Here is a 20,956-nt window from a genome sequence, read left to right on the forward strand (position 1 = left end):
GGATGGTCCGGCATCTGGGTGCCTGACCTACTTTGACCATCAGGGTGATCATCCCCTCCGGATTGATGGGCGGTCCAGTAAAGCCTACTAGAGGTGTCCGAACAGGGATCAGCTGTCCGTCCTCTAGGCCGAGCTCCTTGAACAACCTGTAGAACAGGATGTCCACTGAACTTCCCTGATCGACGTACACTTTCTTCACCCGGTAATTATTGGTGACGACGTCTATTACGATGGCCTCATGATTTCCGGAGGCCAAGGGAACCGCGTCTCTTGGTCCGAAGGTGATCTCCTCATCCATGCGCAGGCGCTTCAGTGAATCATCTCCGTCGGGGAGAGGTCGCCTGTTCTTCCGGGTTGTATGGCTGTCTCCTCCCGTGGGACCCCAGCTATGGTGTTTATAACCCCTGCCAAATTCTGAGTGCCCTGGTCGGGGGAGTAGCCTCGGGCCGCGTCACGCCGCTTAGGGCGGTCTCGGCGGTAGCCTTCGCCCCTCTCTTCGGGGTAGGCACGTCCGCGCTCCTGGCCCGGCCTACCTGGCTGCACAAACCGCCCCAAGAAACTACGTTGGATTAAGTCGTCAATCTCCTTCCGCAAGGCCCAGCATCCCTCCATATCATGCCCTACATCACGGTGGAAGGCACAGTACCGGTCCTGGTTCCTTTTATTCCGGGGCGTCCCCATCTTGGGCGGTCGTCCTCCTAGACCCTCTGCCTCCATCACAGCCAGGATCTGTGCCCTAGGCCGAGTCAGGGGTGTATACCCTTTTTCCGGGAGTGGCGGTTGAGCGGGGGCTTTATCCTTAGAGAGGCGATCGAAGACGTTCTTCCTGGCTTGGTCGTCCTTGGTTTCAGGGGGGTTTCCCCGTCCTCTCCGATACCCGAGTTCTCGATCTGACTCTCGCTTCAGGCGGGCGGCCTCCTCTGCGTTGGCGGCGGCGTGAGCCCGGGTCAAGAGCTCTTCCAGATTTTTGGGGAGCTGTTCGGCAAGCTTGTAGTAGAGTTCCTCTACCCTTAGCCCGTTCATGAAGGCAGCCATGACCACATTTTCATCCTTGTCCCTGATCTGCAGGCTTTCTGTGTTGAAGCGAGTCGTGAAATTCTTCAAGGACTCGTCCGGCTTCTGCTTGATGGCCATCAGGTGAGCCGCGTTTTTCGAGTAAGTCTTCGAGGAGACGAACTGGGCGGCGAACTGTCTGGCCAGCTCGGTGAAACTCCGGATAGATCCCGGTGCCAGACCCTGGAACCAGAGCCGGGCCTTACCCTTCAGAAACATGGGGAAGGTCTTGCAACGGAGTGCATCCGCGGCGGTTTGTAGATGCATGTGTGTCAGGAAGACCGAGAGGTGGTCTTCCGGGTCAGTCGAACCATCGTACAGTTCGATACTCGGGATTTTAAACCTCCGAGGTAACGGGTAGTCCTCTATATCTCGGGTGAAGGGCGAGTCTGCGTAGTTGTCCTCGTACAGTTGCGAACGCAGGATCTGCTCGAACTCGTCCCGAACGGGCTGTCATTGGGGAGGGTCCCGCGGCCGGCTCTTGATAGATCGGGCGGGGGAGCGCTCCGGCTCGTTTCGCGCAAGTTTCCATGAGGAGGGATCCCTCGGTCGGCCCCCAGCGGATCGATCGCAAGAATATCTCTCACTGTCCCCGACCACCGAGGCCCACGGCCTGGGTGGAGTCCGCAGTATTTTCCTCCTGGGGGGCTGGTCCCGTGACTCGTCCTCCGAGGGAATGGGGAGCGACTCCCTCTCCTTCCCCTTCGCCTTAGAGGTCTGCGCACCCCCAGCCTCACCCCCCTCCTTCGCCTGCCGGATTATGTCTTCCAGCATGGGGAGGTTCTCGGTCACAAACTGATAGATCTGCTGTCTTTGTTCCCCTGAAAGGGCCGAGCCCCCGACGCCTCGGGCCGCCTCGGTCTCCATTCGCCGGGACCCCTCACCGGCTCCGGGATCAGTGTTATCCACGGTTCGCTTGGAACGCGTTCTCGCCATCAACGCAAATACTCGTACCTTCGTTCCCACAGACGGCGCCAACTGAAGAAACACGGAACTTCCCCGAACCGAGCTGACCTAATGAGCTCGGCGAGCTGATGGAAAGAGCGCGTCCTAAGCCTGAAAGAAAAACGAGAGGGTGAACTGACAGGGGCCCCGAGGTAGTCCTCGAGGGCGCTCCGACGGTCAAGTTAGTTTTCCGGTGAGTAGGGAGTGTACTAACAGTAAAGCAGTCGGAAGTTAGTTGCCAATAGTAAGCGTACCGTGCGCAGGCATTGTGCGTTACTGTTTATACCTGCCGAGGAGTCCGACCTCCGTACGTTTCGGGATTTGCCCTGGATAGCTCCCAGTCCCGCGCTGAGGGGGATTCTCCCCGCCCTCTACGGGATAGCTCTCTAGAGCCCCGCGGAGCCCTAGCCGCTGCGTGTCCTGGACTGGTTCCCCATGGGCCCGGGTTCCAAGCCCAGCTCGGGTCACCCTGGACTGCCACGTGTCCAGGCCCAGGAAGGGCCTCTGCATCAAGCAAGATAAATAGTTTGTAGACGTGTAGATAAAGCTAGATTGTGGTATCAACTTGTTAAAAGGAGACCTGACGTAGCCCATTTATTTATTTTTGGCGTCTGATGGTCATTACTGGACAATTCAGTAGCCATGTACCTCAGTTGAGAACCGTCATTATTTTGGTGTTTTAAATTTTGCAATTGATAGTCACAGGGATGTTTCCTTGAGCATTCTTAATTAAAGTCGACTGCTGGAAGGGTACGCTTGAAACGTAATCTCTTGCTTGATGAAGACCGATTGTAAATTAGAAGCGTTCCCATTATAAATTATAATCAAAAGAACTTTGTGCAAGAGTACCGTAATTTTTATTGATCTCCACACGCCAGAAAATGGGATCCAGACTTCCAATAGCCAACTAGTTTCTTTCTTGGAGATGCAAGCATAGAGGTCTTGATTCGAGTTCAGATATAGCAACACGATGTTGCTCATTCAGGATGAAACATGAATATTTTTTGGAAGTACAACCTAGCTGCGAAATGGTTATGCCGCTTCCAGCAGAACTAGCTTCAAATGCTCTTAACAGAAACAATCATGTCAAGCATTCTCATTCTTATCTAAGGAATCCAAGTCATATTGAATCACTAGCCAATAAAAACTTTCATTTTCTAAAGGAAACACTCCTATGAGCTTGAATCCTAAATTAGTTACGCAGAGGCTGCGGAATTCGTTACAAATAAGTGGATGGCCTATTCCGATATTCAATAGTACCAATTACCATACAGCACATGATATGAGACTATTCGTTCTTATTGAAAAGAAAAATTGTACTGGTAATGATAGGATAGGTTTTGAAATCTACACTTGTTTCCGTGTAAAGATACCTCTACAAATGCAAAGCTGAAGCAGAACTCGGATGAAAATCATCTGCCAAGAATCACTCTAAACTCAAAAGTTTCAGGGATTTCATCAACAACGAAATTTGTTTCTGCTGCTTCATTTCCAGATATGACAGCAGATACTGCTCATTCAAATTGAAGTATGTGTTAGAGTATGGAATTACCAGTGCCGAAGCCAGGATTATCTGTCAGGCGGCAGGCATACATGTGTTTTTGAGTGCATTTTTGAGAATTATGGATTGCATGTACAATTTTTTTTTTTGTTCCGGATGTCACTTTATCCAATCCAAATATCTCATTATAGAGCAATCATATCTCCATAGTGTAGGAAACTATCGTATCGACCTTAAAAAAAAAGAGCAATCATATCTCAAAGTACAATTGGAAGTGAAAAAATAACATCACTAATTAGCTATACATGTTGGTTTTGTATGATTAGGAGCATTTCTTTACTGTACAATTTTATTAGTTTTTTTGCTTACATATAAAAGATCACATATATGTAAAACCAAGTATTTAAATTTGAATTTTGGTAGATTAATAATAGAAATTAAAATAAAACAGGTAATTGAAAATGTGCAGGATTTAGCTATTAAGAGATTTTTCTTAACACAATAGATAAAACTGTAACAAGACAATATACAATACTAAAGAAGTTAACAAGAAGTGGTCAAGTAATTATAACTCAATGTTAAAAATTATTTAAAGAGAGGAAAAAGTTCAAAATTTTCACAAGCAAAAGCTAGGAAGAGGGGAAAGAATTTTGTCAATCTTTTTTTTTTTCAAGGGAAAGACTCTCAATGAAAATTTGTAATAACAACTTTTTTGGGGCAAAAAGGAAATTTCAAAACTTGGGGCCGGCTGCACTGCTACTCCCTGGACTTGATGAATAAGCATTCTCTATCCGACCTACAACGACAGGACTGGTAGAAAAATGTTGTACTTTGCTAAACAGCACCACTTTTCAATGAACAATATTGTGCTAAATCCGCTACAGATTAACACACACACAAAAAAAAATTGTGCTAAATCTATTACAGACTGACTAACTAAGGATTTTTATCTAAATTCTGAACCTTTTTCACGTTTATTCACAAATAGCATATGATACATGCTAAATTTCACTTGTTCCAGACGTCTTGTGTCTCGAGTAGACTATTCATCGACCTTCAACCATTGAAATACTAACTTGATTTGTGGAAACATTGAACGTGCAAACCCCTGATTGAAAATGCTCAGATTCTAGCAAGCTTTGAAACGTAAATGTTGGTTGTCTTGGTTGAGGAAGTTCCATTTCACTCTCAGAACTGCTTAGCATCAGAACCACATTTGACATTGTAGGCCGATCTGCAGCATGGTCTTGAACACAAAGAAGTCCAATTTGAATGCATCTCATTACTTCTGATGGGGTGCAAGAATCTGCCAGTGATGGATCCAGCAATTCTGGAGCTTTACACTCGTTCCACAATTGCCACGCCTGAGCAATGAATCATTTCCAAGTCGCCCATTAGAATTGGATTCGAGTACCCAAATTATAGTTTGGCTTCCCACAATATTCATCTTTTTATCTTAATTCTTAGACAAGACAGATTTTATCTGATCTACCTGAAATTAAACTAACACGAGAATAAGAAAAGCTTTATCCACTTACATAGCCAAGAAGGTTCAAATATTTTTCATGATATCCAAAACCAGTGTTCTTCTTGCTGCTGATAATCTCTAGCAGCAAAACTCCGAAGCTATAAACATCAGATTTTTCTGAAAAGAGGCCTCCCATGGCATATTCTGGAGACATATAACCGCTGCATCATATTTGAAACACAAACGTATTAACTGTTTACAAAATTCACCTATAATTAAGCACATATTTCTCCATGCAATAGATATTAGCTTTATCTTTATATTCTTTTCGGTTGGCCACGAGTCAGGGCAGACATGCTTTAGAAAAGATCAGTTGATCACTTACAAAGTTCCCACAACTCTGAGAGTGTTAGCTAGTTCTTGGGTGACTCGGAATGTTCGTGCCAGCCCAAAGTCGGAGATTTTGGGGTTCATGTCATCATCCAAGAGAATGTTGCTGGCCTTCAAATCTCTGTGAATGATTCTCAAACAAGAATCTCGATGGAGGTATAGAAGCCCTCTGGCAATGCCCTGAAGTATGTTGAACCGTGTCACCCAATCTAGCTTCAACTTTTTTGTTCGGTCTGCCCGTTATCCACATAAACAATTTAGTGCACAAGAGGAAAAGGTTAGTGCACAGTATACACTGTGTGGTGTCCAATTTCAATAATAAGTAGAAGGATATTGTAAATTGTTGCTGTTTTTGACAATTTGGTTGCAGTTTAAAGCTGGTATTCAATGGTTCTAGATTAATATACATTACATAAGCAGAAATCAAGCTTCCATCTTTGTAAACCCCACATGGTGTCAGGTTACCTGAAAGGACATCATCACAATAATTGAAAAAACAGGAATTCTTCTAGTCATGAAAAAGATCACATGAATCTAGGAAACCAGTTAGAGAGCAGGTAATGTAGATTATTATTATTTGGACATGGGAAAAGCTGTTTTCCTGTAAAATTTTAACTTCAAAATCTCTGAAATTTGTCTATTTTCCTGTGGTAATAGACCAAGATAACGGAAGAAGGAAATTTGAGAAAATTATTGGGGCAATTGAAAGGGTAAAGAAAAATTTAGAATTTTCAGGGGTGCAAATGTCAAATACATTAATTTTGCCACCCTAAACTACTAGTTGTTGAAAGTTGAGGTGTGACATTTACCCATCGTTGCTCTTCAGGATTGACGAAGTGTTTGATGTCACAAAACGTACCAAAGACTATTCATAACGGGATTGAGGACTTGCAAGTAAAGGATGGATTCAATTTTCCAATTAAGCAGTTGTTCTACAAGATATTTATACATATACACTACTATCTGATGAGAGATAATTATGAACCATAAAGCAGATCACTCTGATGGAATGCATCTAGCACAGTCCTGATCGTCGTAGCAAACAATACACAGGAAACTACTGAGAACTCACTACCCTAAAATAATTAAAAGAAAATTTGAGTTAGTAATTCAGTGAAGTACTAAAGAAGAATATTTACCAAAGAGGAATTTGTCCAAGCTTTTGTTTTTCATGTATTCAAGAATGACTATCTTTTCTTCTCCTTGAATGCAGCAACCCAACAGCCTTACAAGATTTCTGTGCTGAAGTTTAGATATCAACATAACCTCATTCTTGAACTCCTCCATGCCTTGTCCTGAGTGACTTGAAAGCCTTTTCACGGCTATTAGCTGTCCATCTTCTAATTTCCCCTGGAATTCAGGTTCACAATTTATCCATCAGTTCTATCCATGCCTAAGCTAATATCAATGTGCAGGTACTTGTTTAGAAGTTTAATTACCTTATAAACTGCACCGAATCCTCCTTCACCAAGCTTGTTAGCTTCACTGAAGTTGTTGGTAGCTCTCTTTACCCTATTGAAATCAATAATTGGAAGCTCGGATGATCCCTTTGCTGATGCAGGACCTTCCTGGACATCTTCTTGCGAAATATCTCTCACAGAGCCCTTTCTCTCCGACACAAAGAGACCCTTTACTATGCACTTTATCCTGAAGCCCTTCATTATGCACCATTTACTTGTCTCTGGCTTTTGTTCACGGATATGTGTGTCTGAATGCCTAAGTGCTGTAACGTTAACAATAATTACATGGAAAATCAGCACTTGTTAACTTTTGCTTGAGATTAGCAATGGAATACTCAGATTCCATGGAAGGGGAGGGTAAGCATGGTTCAAAGTCGTGGTCGCGGTCACGGTCGCGGCCCGGAACGTTCCACATCGGTTTCGGCATATCGGTCGCGGTCTCGGTGAGACGCAAATTTTAAAGTATTTAATATTCTAAAAATTATTAATAATATAAAAAAAGTATGCTAAACAAAAATAATAAAAAATAGCAAAAGAAATGGCCAAGTCAATCCGTCACGGTGTAACTCGGCCGATTTCTCGTCTTGACTCGGGATAATTCGGAGTGACTCGGTATGACTCGGCCGAGTCAATTCGTCGCGGTAACGTCTCGGCCGATTTTTCGGCGAGTCAAATATCTCGGTATCGTTTCGTCACGGTATCGTATCGGTAGGGGCCGAGACCGAGACGACTCGGCTTAGAACCATGGGTAAGGGTATCTTGAATACTGAATGGCTGCTAAATGATCAAATATACAACTTTAAGTATGTTTAGACGCATTTTGAGTCCTATGCAGTCAGTGATAAACATGTTTACCTCTTCTGTTTGCTTTCCATCTCTTAATGCAACATATCAACAAGCCCAAGAGTGAACCAACCGATATAGATAGGACGCTGATGATGGTTGCTGTGTATCGCTTTTTTCCTCCTGAAAATTACAATAAACAAATTGTGAAGAACACGCAAGCTTTATAATGCAGAAACAGTCCAGACTAGACCTAGATTACCTAGCTCTGAATTAGCAAGGCGGAGATATAGATCTTCCCCACCGTCTGAGAATTGCTGAATGTCAACAAGATCTGTCACCCAAACCATACACCCTATGCCACCTGGACATGCATATGCTAGGCAAGAGCAGTTACTCAGGCACCATTGGCTACACCCCCCTTGGTCAATCACGTCATACAAATACAGATAATGATCTGGTAATTTCATCTGACTGAGCTTCCAGAAGCCATCCGGTTTAGATGCTTTAGATGTTAAGTTGCTACTGTTCTTAGTGCACATCAACTCTGTACGCCGCAAACATCCACTTGTCCAATTTCCCTTACTCCATTCCTCATTAGAGTGCGGAAAGAACCCTTTCAAGCACTCACAAATTGGAGATCCACTCATGCTACAAGCAGTGAAGGGTCCACAAGTTCCATATACATCGCATGGATTTTGAGGTGCTGCCCAAATCGGGTTCCATTGATTTTGTTGACCTTCCCATTGCAGTAGTTCCAACATACCTGTTGGTAAAATTACCATAATGTAAATATAGGACTCGTTGAAAGTGCTGAAAGTCATATATGCAGCTCCCGTTTGATTATCTGTTATCAGACTCATTCCATTTGCATACCCCTTAGTCGCATCTGGAATTCCAATGAACTGCCATCCGTTCCATGGCCCTGCTCTCCAGTATGGTTTGGTACCATTACATGTGAAAGATTGTGGTGGTTTTTCATCTGAAAGTATAGTAAAAAAGTTCCCAGGCGCTGGATCATTCTCATTTTCCCAGGACGTTGAGACGTTTTTCATTCCGTTCATGTTTGGTAAAACTGTATCAGAAGGGTAATAAAAGCTTTCCCATAGAGTTGCGCCAGAAACATTATCTTTAAGGATGAAATCGCCGTCATCTCTAAGCACTGCAATTGTGCTATTAGAGTGGAGGGAAGCATTAGTTGACCAGATAGTATTTTGCTTCCCATCTAGAAGCTTTAGATTCCCGTCGCTGCTGATTATCAGCCTTGAAGCCAGGTCACTCGCCAAGAGTGCATTTTCTCTGTTTGCAACCCAAACAATTCTACGACCAGGATCAAACTTGTACCAGATTCCAACATACAATTCACTTGCATTACCAGGACTGAAGAAACCTAATTCAAAGATTTGCCTAGCTGAGATTAGAGTTTGTCCCACTTTGAGTGGTTGGGATGGAGTTATGGTGTCATTTGATGCACAACATACCGGTGAAATGAAGAGGATGTTATAAAACACAAGCAACAATAAGCTAGCTTTATCCATATACTATATGCTCTCTATTCCCTGTACTGTCTTTGATGCTAAAAGAGCATAAAAAATGTGTCCTCCAAATGAATTCTTAAGGTCACTTCCCAGGCTCTTCGTCTTTGTCCTGCTTGGCCTTTTTTTACTACCACGTAAACAAATAAAAGTCAATGGTCAATATACTTGATAAATAAATGAACCTCTTCAATTCAACTATGCACATCTGCAAAGTGGGTTGATTGAATATCATTTTCTGGCCTAATCTTCTTGTTATGTCAACAGTCATCAGATCAGACCATCCTTCCCTGAAAATGTAAGCAGATACGCCATGTTAACCTTGGCGGTTCCTTTTAAATAGTGCTTTTATGTGCCAACCAAAACAGACAGTTCGGACACGTATCAAATGGTTGAATAGAAGCTTATCATATCATAGTTTATTCTTTCTGATGATAGGGACAGAAAAATGGAAGAAAGAAAAGCAAAGAAATTAAGGGTAAATACATCAATGGACAATTTACAAGTAACATACCTGAGTTGACCAATATTAGTTGGTGTATTGAGGTTCGCAAATGACAGTCACTGGGATGTTTCCTATAGCACTGTTAAAGTTGGACTTGGGAAATTACACTTGAAATGCTATCTTCAACTTGATGAAGTTTAAGTGTGAATAAAAAGTGTTTCCTTGTAAAAATTATACTAATCAAAAGAACGTTCTTATAATATGCATTAATATGACTGCGATGGTTCTTGTGGTTATGTAACACTAATTTCACAAGATACTCTTAGTTAATTTGTCGAACTTTAAGGTATCAAACTACCAAGTAATCAATGGTGTAGGTCTTTTGCAGCTGTCGTAATCCCTAAATGTTGCCCACGCATTACTACTTTTAACTGCAGTTTAAATCAAAAAGATCAACCTGAGTGTTATTTGCCAATTGCCCTCTAGGACAGATGATTTGGTTTCACAACCACTTCAAATAAAATGATGCTCTCACAGTTTAATATTTTCCTTCCCCTCAGCAATCGTCTTCTCTTATCTGAACAAAGCCTGATTTTTGAAGGATTTTAAGTTACATACTGTAAGATTACTGCCCCCTTGATCTAAAAAGAAAGAATAATAGTATTGTGGCCTTGATACGAGTCACCACCACCGGACTAATATCATAATTTTAGAGGATCTTTCAAAAGAAGTTCCAGCAAAGACTTTTACTTACTTTCTTTCTTTCTTTTTTTTCTTTTTATTTTTTGGTTGTGTTTCAACGGAAAAAATCCATTTTTCATCCTTAAACTTTGGACTAGAAATACATTTCATTCCCAAACTTTTAGGCGTAACACATTTAGTATATGAATAAATAATTTCTGGCAACATTTAGTCCAAAAATAGTAAATTGTTCAATTTGAACGGAGAAGACTCGCGTGTTTGGCACGTGACCGTTGATTTTGACTACGAAATTATTTTTACTTAGCAGCCACATGTTAGACAACTGAATCTTCTCCGTCCAAATTGAACAATTTATCCTTTTTGGACTAAATGTGATCAAAATTTATTAATTCATGTCCTAAATGTATTGTGTCTAAAAGTTTGAGGACGAAATGTATTCTTAATTCAAAGTTTAGAGATGAAAAGTGTATTTTTCCCGTGTTTCAACTGTCAAATATTTCCTTCCTTGGACATGCAAGCATTGAGGTCCTTTATTCAAGTTCAGGCATGGCAACATGATGCTCCTCATTCAGGATGAAACTTTTTTTTTTTTTTTTTGCCTCCTCGAAGCAGAAACTAGCTCAAAATGAAGTAGCCAACGAAATCGGAATCGTGTTAGTAGAAGCAATACTATCAATCCGACATGCGCCCTCATTCGCGCCGATGGAAAGATACGGAAATGAAGTCTGTTTAGAACTTAGGATGAGGACTTATTGCATGAACATTCTCTATGACTCTATCCAAAGTACAAGACCAGTAGGGGGAAAAAATTACACTTCTGCTGAACAGCACCAGTCACCAATGAAACATATTTTGCTACAGATTAACTAGTAAGGATCAATCCCCAACCCTGCACCTTATTTACTATACCATATAACGCATGGCCTGTTCTGATATTTGGTAGTAAAAATTACCATGCAACACATGGTATGAGACTATTTGTTCGCAAGAAAAATGTACCGGTAATCAAAGGATAAAATTTTGAAAGCTATCCTTGTTTACGTGTAAAGATACCTCTACAAATGCAAAACTGAAGCAGCACTCTAATGAAATCATCTGCCAAGAATCACTCCAAACTCAGATTTTCGAGGAAATCTGCAACAAAAATTCAACAAAGAAATTTGTTTTTGCTGCTTCATTTCCAGATATAACAACAGACACTGCTCATTCAAAATGAAGTATTTGTTGGAGTATAGACTTATCAGTGCCGAGGCCAAGATTATCGGTCAGGCGGCGGACAGCGGACATACATGTGTAATTGATAGCCATTTTCAGAATTATCGATTGCATGTAAAATTTTTTGTTCCGAATGTCTCTTTATCCAGTCTAAATATATAATTATAACTCAAAGTAAAAATTTTTTTAATTGAAATTCTATATTAGCTAGTTCTTTCTTCTTCTTTTTTTTCCATTGGATTGTTTAACCACGTTACAACGCTGTCACTATCATCATTATCATTATCATTATCATTACTATCAAAAAAGTATGAATGTTGGTTCTAGGGAGTGCAAGTGTAAGCACTTTTTTATCTTATTTTTTGTTATCCCTAAATTACCCTCGTGTCTTTTAATTAGAATAATTGCATTTTAATATGGCACTAATTAAAAGAAATAAAACACTCCAATTGATTACATTTTAATAGTATAGGTAATTAAAATTAAAAATTGCTCATTAAGAACTATTTACCTACCCTTGGACTCCATCTCAAATTATTATACGTATCAAAATTTTTTGATTGAAGTATGAAAAATTTCTCATTAGTCATTAGTTGAGATTGTTAAAAAAAATCAATTTCAAAAAATAAATACTCTCTAGAAAATGGAGAAATAAGGACAAGAAAATCCTTATTCATCTGTATATCTTCATACAAATATCGTGAGTAAATTTTACAATTATGTACTTTTTACCAATATCAAGAATTTTTCATGTTACATCCAATGGAAATTCAATATACAAAAAATGATGACACCTTTATAACTGAAATAGCAGTATTAAACTAGAAAAAAGAAATCTGAAATAGCACCATACGAATCACTGTTATCATTAATAGCAACCGATCGAAACAAGAAAAACTGAAAAAATTTGAAAACTATTTATAAAATGACATAAAGTAAATAGCAAATGAATTAAAAAGTTAGAATACAATTCAAATAATATCAAAGACAACATCCATATCACTGATATCCAAGAGAAGACAAACATTGTTATTTACAATAATATGGTAATGCTTCATTTGTATTGGTTTGAGCAAACCAAATCCTTCCGTCAAGTCAGAAACTATTTCCAACGATAAAATAAGAATTATAATAAGAGTAAATTTAAAATGGAGAATGATAAATTCAAAATGATATCCAAATTTATTTTTGGTGATGTCCAAAATACCCTTATTTTTCTAATGATTAGATATATTTATTGTATTGCAATATTAGTGAATAATGGAAGCGGTTATGAAATGAAAAACTTTAAAATTAATTAAATTTCATTTATGGTGACAATTGTAATTAGATAGATTTAGTGCATTCCAATAATTGATAATAATGATAGCGGTTATGGATTAAAAGTTGGCAATTAAAAACTAAAACACTGCAATATACAAAAACTTAATATTAAAATTATTAATTGGCCACAATTCTCATTCCAATTCCATGATCATCAAAAAAATAATACTAAAATAAAAAATATTTTGCTCATATGAAAAAAGTAGACTTGTTGCTTTTGTTTCGCATTGTATTGTGCTAAAAACATGAATAAAAGAAAAGGAAAATAGAAAAATTCCAACTATCTCTATCTATAAATTTTCAATTGTTAGAATATATAAGCCAAAAAAACTTTACATGGTGAATCATTTATACTCCATTATTGACAGCAATAGAATTGACATAATACAAAGAATTCAAATTACATGTATGTTTATTTTCCTAACTTAATTATATTCTTCGTTTATAAAAATTGTGATGATTGTGGTTTATATGCAATAGAATCATGAATATACAATAATTTTGGTAAAACATGATAATATTTGATATGTTAGAGTTCAAGCTATAAATCAAAAAGTGTTTGGTTCATGATTTCAAATTTAATCCTAAGGGATATGTCAACTATATTGGAATGTTTTCTGTCTCTTTTCATTTAATAAAATTTTTAAAAGTAACTAGTTTAAAAAAATAAATAATATAAAAATACTATATTAAGATGTTAGTGATCAAAATTTCATAAAAAAATTTTAGTATCCAAAGAATAATATATTTTAAGATATTATAATCACGTGCAAAGCACGTGAACTATTACTAGTCACTGTAAATGGATAAATGATTTTATCTATTTTCCTATATAGAAATGGTTGTTAATCTTCCGCAGTTTTTTCTGTCACACTAACAGAAGTTGTACTCATTTGCCAAAACAAATAACAGGAGTTTCACTTATCATCCTTCCTCCTTGTCTTAATTGTCCATCGATATGCCTTGGATTATGAGAAAGACAACCAATTCATCCTTAAAACTAAATAATGACTAGATGGATCAAAATTCATACCATATGTCTCCTTTCTTTTCTTCAATTTGTTTCCCCTCAGATTCCAAAATGCTTCAATCTTGTAACAGCATCAAAGTTACACGTTAAGGAACAAGGCCGGTTATGGCACAAATCGTAGCTACATCCTAGTCGCTTGTTTTCGAATGATACTTGGAAAGGAAAGAAAAGTAGACGAGGTAGATTGCTGATCTATATAAGCCTAGAATACACTAATGCAGCTTCTATTAACAACTCATTTTGAAGTACAAGGACACCAGAAACATGCTTTAAAAATGATGTTGTCCTCCCCCCCACTTTGATTGGTGAACAATCAAGGCCACTCAAATATGGAGATAAAAATCAGATTGTGCTTTGTTTACGAAATAAGTTGTAAGAGGAATATATTCTTGGTGAATAAGGCAGTAATAGAACAGTATTAGACTCGTTCTTGCTAAGGTTGGTAATTGAAAGATAGTGAATTGAGAGTCATGATTTCACCAGAGGGGGACTAACCTTTTTGATGGAATTTTACTTAAGAACAGCCACTGCATGCAGGGGCAGTTTGTTTAGCCCATCTGAACATTTTTAAACTTAAAACAGTCTTGACTACTACCTCATGGAATGCAAAACAACTCGTCAAGACACAATGGAAGTACGTGGTGGAGGAATAGCCGGAAATGGTGGGATTGTTAGGCCATCTTCGCTACCCTCCAAGCAGGCCTCAGAGAAGATGGAATTCATGAAAGGAGTGCGTGGTTTCACTCCGCCCCCCTTCTTGACGAAGACCTTTCAAATGGTGGAGGATACAGAGACAAACAACATGATTACCTGGAATTCTGAAGGTACCAGCCTAATAGTCCTGGACCATCTCAAATTTGCTGCAGAGGTTCTACCAAAATATTTCAAGCACAGCAATTTCTCAAGCTTCATCTACCAACTCAACAACTATGTGAGTTTATGCATTTCAGATTATTGCATACCTTTTAGAGTAAATCCTTTTTCATAGCATGGATATCGTATTCTTTAGATAATTTTTTTATCATCATTAGAAAGTCTCTACAAGAATTTGTTATGTCTATCACAACTCATGAACCCAGGTAAATGCCATTTTTTTGTACTTATGCTTGCTACTTTTGCTCATGCTTTGTGTTTGCAGTTTGAATGTCAAGTAAATTCCTCGTTGAGACTCAAATTCAATAGCAATTGGGATCCTCCCCCACTAATTTCTGATTGTTTGCTTTCTAAACATAATAGGGATTCAGGAAGATTGGACTGAGGCAATATGAATACGAGAATAAATGGTTTCAGAGAGGGCAGGAACATTTGCTAATGAACATTAGAAGGCGAAATGATGAAGCTCCAACAATCAGGAAAAGACGAGGATGGAGAGAACAACACGTAACGGCTTCGAGGCCTTCAATGGATGCAGAGCTGGAAATTTTCAAGGATCACATGAATGCACTGAAGGAAGACATCACAAGATCAAAATATCATATGGGGAAACTTGAGAGTAGCATAGCCACCTTCAAGAAAAATGTGAAAAGAATGGAGGCTAAGTCAAAAGCATTGATCAAGGTCTTAGCCAGAATATTCAGCCCCGCCTTAGTTGAGAAGATAATTCAGCGTGGGGAGGAAGAACCAGAACTTGAAATCCTTCAGACCATGAAGAGAAGAAGAGTGATTCTACCACAAAGCTCTAAAACCACAACAAAGTCCACGAATGATGGAGCTTGTGGCATGGACCAAGATGATCAGGAGGCAAACACTTCAATGGCAGAATCGAAAAAAAGTGCTGATCAGAAACTATGGAAGAAGTTCATGGGAGATGATTCAGTTAGCGAGGATGAGTCGGAGCAACAACTGTTGAAGCAACACTCGAGGATTGATATGGAATTCGATGATTTGATGGTATCCAAGATTGTGAATGCCAAGGAGCCTAATTTGGACGTGGAGAATGAAGTTGCTGTTGACCTCTGGACATGATTATTTGTTTCGCAATCGTGTGATCTTCTTGCCTTGCTTTCCATTTTCCGTCTCACAATTGACTTACTTTTCAAGTTGTTGAATTGTTAAACAAAATTTCATCAATGTTCTGCAGGGTTTCACTTGGTGCAGCATCAAGAAGAGGAGAGAGAGCAGCTGCTAGAAGAGTTGATGCAGCAGAATTCTCTGCTTCTTTTGGCTACTTTTATTTGCAAGGTGTGCATATGATATTTGTAGATTGGGGTATCCCTGTTTCGACCTGTGTTTGCAGCTTTTATTCGGAGACATTTACTGGTTTGTAAAACTAACTAGTTTAAGTAAATGGAACAAAGTAAGAAAGCTATATATTAGCTTGCATGAACATATTGAATACGTATAATAACTACGCAATCCTCTGTCCTCTTATTCTTACTATTCCATAGAACAAAAATATAATTTGAATATTCTCTAGTATCAAACTTTGGAAAGCAATCATATTTCAAAGTATAAATTAGAAGTAAAGAGATAACATTGCTAAATTGAAAGAAAACTGTTGTACTTTGCTAAACAGCACCACTTTTCAATTAACAATATTGTGCTAAATCCACTACAGATTAACACAAAATTCTGACCCTTTTTCACGTTTATTCACAAATAGCATGTGATACATGCTAAATTTCACTTGTTCCAGACGTCTTGTGTCTCGAGTAGACCATTCATCGACCTTCAACCATTGAAATACTAACTTCATTTATGGAAACATTGAACGTGCAAAGCCCTGATTGAAAATGCTCAGATTCTAGAAAGCTTTGAAACGTAAATGTTGGCTGTCTCGGTTGAGGAAGTTCCATTTCGCTTTCAGAACTGCTTAGCATCAGAACCACATTTGACATTGTAGGCCGATCTGCAGCATGGTCTTGAACACAAAGAAGTCCAATTTGAATGCATCTCATTACTTCTGATGGGGTGCAAGAATCTGCCAGTGATGGATCCAGCAATTCTGGAGCTTTACACTCGTTCCACAATTGCCACGCCTGAGCAATGAATCATTTCCAAGTCGCCCATTAGAATTGGATTCGAGTACCCAAATTGTAGATTGGCTTCCCACTATATTCGTCTTTTTATCTTAATTCTTAGACAAGACAGATTTTATCTGATCTACCTGAAATTAAACTAACACGAGAATAAGAAAAACTTTATGCACTTACATAGCCAAGAAGGTTCAAATATTTTTCATGATATCCCAACCCGGTGTTCTTCTTGCCGCTGACAATCTCTAGCAGCAAAACTCCGAAGCTGTAAACATCAGATTTTTCTGAAAAGAGGCCTCCCATGGCATATTCTGGAGACATATAACCCCTGCATCATATTTGAAACACGAAAGTATCAACTGTTTACAAAATTCACCAATAATTAAGCACATTTTTCTCCATGCAATAGATATTAGTTTTATCTTTATATTCTTTTCGGTTGGCCACGAGTCAGGGCAGACATGCTTTAGAAAAGATTAGTTGATCACTTACAGAGTTCCCACAACTCTGAGAGTGTTAGCTAGTTCTTGGGTGACACGGAAAGTTCGTGCCAGCCCGAAGTCTGAGATTTTGGGGTTCATGTCATCATCCAAGAGAATATTGCTGGCCTTCAAATCTCTGTGAATGATTCTCAAACAAGAATCTCGATGGAGGTATAGAAGCCCTCTGGCAATGCCCTGAATTATGCTGAACCGTTTCGCCCAATCTAGCTCCAACCTTTTTGTTCGGTCTGCCCATTATCCACATAAACAATATAATGCATGAGAGGAAAAGGTTAGTGCACAGTATACACTGTGTGGTGTTCAAATTTCAATAACAAGTAGAAGGATATTGTAAAGTTTTGCTGTTTATGACAAATTGATTGCAGTTTAATGCTAGTATTCAATGTTTCTATATTAATACACATTACACAAGCGGAAATCAAGCTTCAATTTTTGTAACTCCACATGATGTTAGGTTACCTCAAAGGACATCATCATAATAATTGAAAAAACAAGAACTCTTGTAGTCATGACAAGGATCACCTGAATCTAGGAAACCAGTTAGAGATCTGGTAAAGTCGATTATTATTATTTCGAAATGGAAATAGCTGTTTTCCTGTTAAATATTAACTTCAACATCTCTGAGATTTGTCTATATTCCTATGTAATTTATTCAGTATTCCATAAAATTGTGGCAAATGTTTTCATTTCCTCTAGAGGGCAAGATAACGGAAGAAGGAAATTTGAGAAAATTATCGGGGCAATTGACAGGGTTAAGAAAACTTCAGAATTTTCAGGAGGTGCAAATGTCAAACACATTAATTTTGACGAAGTGTTTGATGTCATAAAACGTGCCAAAGACTATTCAGAACGGGACTGAGGGCCTTGTGAATTGAGGATGAATTCGATTTTCCAATCAAGCAATTGTTCTATAAGATAACTATGCATATACACTACCATCTGATGAGCGATAATTGTAAAACGTAATGCGGATCCCTCGGCTGACCTCTAAGTTCAATATCACTAACGCAGTCCTGATCGTCGTAGAAAACAGGAAACTACTGAGAACTCCTAGCCTAAACTAAATAAAAGAAATTTTGAGTTAGTAATTCAGTGAAGTACTAAAGAAGAATATTTACCAAAGAGGAATTTGTCCAAGCTTTTGTTTTTCATGTATTCAAGAATGACTATCTTTTCTTCTCCTTGAATGCAGCAACCCAACAGCCTTACAAGATTTCTGTGCTGAAGTTTAGATATCAACATAACCTCATTCTTGAACTCCTCCATGCCTTGTCCTGAGTGACTTGAAAGCCTTTTCACGGCTATGAGCTGTCCATCTTCTAAATTCCCCTGGAATTCAGGTTCACAAATTATTCATAAGTTCTATCCATGCCTAAGCTAATATCGATGTGCAGATACTTGTTTAGAAGTTTAATTACCTTGTAAACTGCACCGAATCCTCCTTCACCAAGCTTGTCAGCTTCACTGAAGTTGTTGGTAGCTCTCTTTACCCTATTAAAATCTATAATTGGAAGCTCGGATGACCACTTTGCTGATGCAGGACCTTCCTGGACATCTTCTTGCGAAATATCTCTCACAGTGCCCTTTCTCTCCGACACAAAGAGACCCTTTACTATGCACTTTATCCTGAATCCCTTCATTACGCACCATTTACTTGTCTCTGACTTTTGTTCATGGATATGTGTGTCTGAATGCCTAAGTGCTGTAGCTTTAACAATAATTACATAGAAAATCAGCACTTACTAACTTTTTCTGAGTTGTAGAATCAGTTTGCTTGAGATTAGCAATGGAATAATCAGATAACAGGATAGGGGAGGCTAAGCGTATCTTCAATACTGAATTGCTGCTAAACGATCAAATATAGGAATTCAAATATATTTAGATGAATTTTCAATCCTATGCAGTCAGCATGTCAACAGAATAGCTCCTAACATGCTGTGAGTAATTGATAAACATGTTTACCTCTTCTGTTTGCTTTCCATCTCTTAACACAACATATCAACAAGCCCAAGAGTGAACCAACCGATATAGATAAGACACTGATGATGGTTGCTGTGTATCGCTTTTTTACTCCTGAAAGTTCCATTAAACAAATTGTGAAGAACAGGCAAGCTTTATAATGTAGAAACAGTCCAGACTAGACCTAAATTACCTAGCTCTGTTTTAGCAAGGCGGAGATACAAATCTTCCCCATCATTTGAGAATTGCTGAATGTCAACAAGATCTGTCACCCAAACCATACACCCTATACCATCTGGACATGCATATGCTAGACAAGAGCAGTTACGGAGGCACCATTGGCTACACCCCCCTTGGTCAGTCTCATCATACAAATACAGATAATGATCTGGTAATTTCATCTGACTGAGCTTCCAGAAGCCATCCGGTTTAGATGCTTTGGAGATTAAGTTGCTACTGTTTCCATCACACATCAGTTGTGTACCCCTCACGCATCCACTTGTCCAATTTCCCTTACTCCATTCCTCATTAGACAACGGGAAGAACCCTTTGAGGCACTCACAAGGTGGAGAGCGACTCTTGCTACAAGAGCTGAAGGGTCCACAAGTTCCATATACGTCGCATGGATGCTGAGGTGCTGCCCAAGACACGTTCCATTGATTTTGTTGTCCTTCCCAGTGCAGTATCTCCAACATACCTGTTGGTAAAATTACCATAATTGAGATGTAGGACTTGTTGAAATTGTTGAAAGTCATACATGAGGCTCCTATTTGATTATTTGTTGTCAGACTTATTCCATTTGCATACCCCTTATCCTCATCTTCAATTCCAATGAACTTCCATCCATCCCATGGACCTCCTCTCCAATATGGTTTGGTACCATTCCATGTGAAAGCTTGTGGTGGTTTCTCGTCTGAAAGTCCAACGACAAACTTTCCAGGTGCTGGATCATTATCATTTTCCCAAGATGTCAAGAAACTTTTCTGACCACTTCTACCGTTCAATCCTAACTGCATGGTTGCTAAAATTGTATCAGAAGGATAATAAAAGCTTTCCCACAGAGTTGCCCCTGAAATCTTATCTTTAAGGATGAAATCTCCATCATCTGTAAGCACTGCAATTGTGGTATTAGACTGGACAGAAGCATTTGTTGACCAGACAATATCTTGCTTTCCATCCATAAGCTTTAGATTCCCATCACTGCTGATTATCAGCCTTGAAGCCAGGTCATCTGCTAAGAGTGCATTTCCTCTGTTTGCGACCCAAACAATTCTACGATCGGGATCAATCTTGTACCAGATTCCAATATACAGTTCACTTGCGTTACCAGGACTGAAGAAGCCTAATTCAAAGATTTGTCCAGTGGAGATGAGAGTTTGTCCTACCTTGAGTGGTTGGGATGGAGTTATGGAGTCATTTGGTGCACAATATACTGGTAAAATGAAGAGGATCTTATAAAACACAAGCAATAATAAGCTAGCTTTATCCATATACTATATGTTCTCTATTCACTTGATTGTCTTTGACGCTAAAAGAGCTTCAAAAATGTGTCATCCATATGAATTCTTAAGATCACTTTCTAGTCTCTTCTTCTTTGTTCTGCGTAATCTACTACGGCGTAATAAAGGTCAATGATCAATATACATGATCAGCAAATGAACCTCTTGAA

The 20,956-nt window shown here is 39.1% G+C and overlaps 2 protein-coding genes across 2 annotated transcripts; both read right to left on the minus strand.

The window, feature by feature from the left end:
* Nucleotides 1-309: 309 nt before the first annotated feature.
* On the minus strand, nt 310-1,320 carry LOC113756510. Its single transcript, XM_027300153.1, has one exon. It carries the CDS (start codon nt 1,318-1,320, stop codon nt 310-312), a length of 1,011 nt encoding a protein of 336 aa, XP_027155954.1.
* Nucleotides 1,321-4,545: 3,225 nt separating this feature from the next.
* On the minus strand, nt 4,546-20,777 carry LOC113756520. Its single transcript, XM_027300160.1, has 16 exons — nt 19,481-20,777; nt 19,291-19,401; nt 18,747-19,036; nt 18,447-18,657; nt 17,318-17,555; nt 17,003-17,153; nt 16,519-16,828; nt 9,939-10,011; nt 9,321-9,425; nt 7,863-9,124; nt 7,534-7,552; nt 6,797-6,950; nt 6,497-6,707; nt 5,353-5,590; nt 5,038-5,188; nt 4,546-4,863 (listed from the first exon to the last, which is right to left on the minus strand). Exons 1-16 carry the CDS (start codon nt 20,775-20,777, stop codon nt 4,546-4,548), a joined length of 5,139 nt encoding a protein of 1,712 aa, XP_027155961.1.
* Nucleotides 20,778-20,956: the final 179 nt, after the last annotated feature.

This window comes from Coffea eugenioides, chromosome 2 (assembly GCF_003713205.1).
Source record: "Coffea eugenioides isolate CCC68of chromosome 2, Ceug_1.0, whole genome shotgun sequence".
Classification (NCBI taxonomy): domain Eukaryota; kingdom Viridiplantae; phylum Streptophyta; class Magnoliopsida; order Gentianales; family Rubiaceae; genus Coffea; species Coffea eugenioides.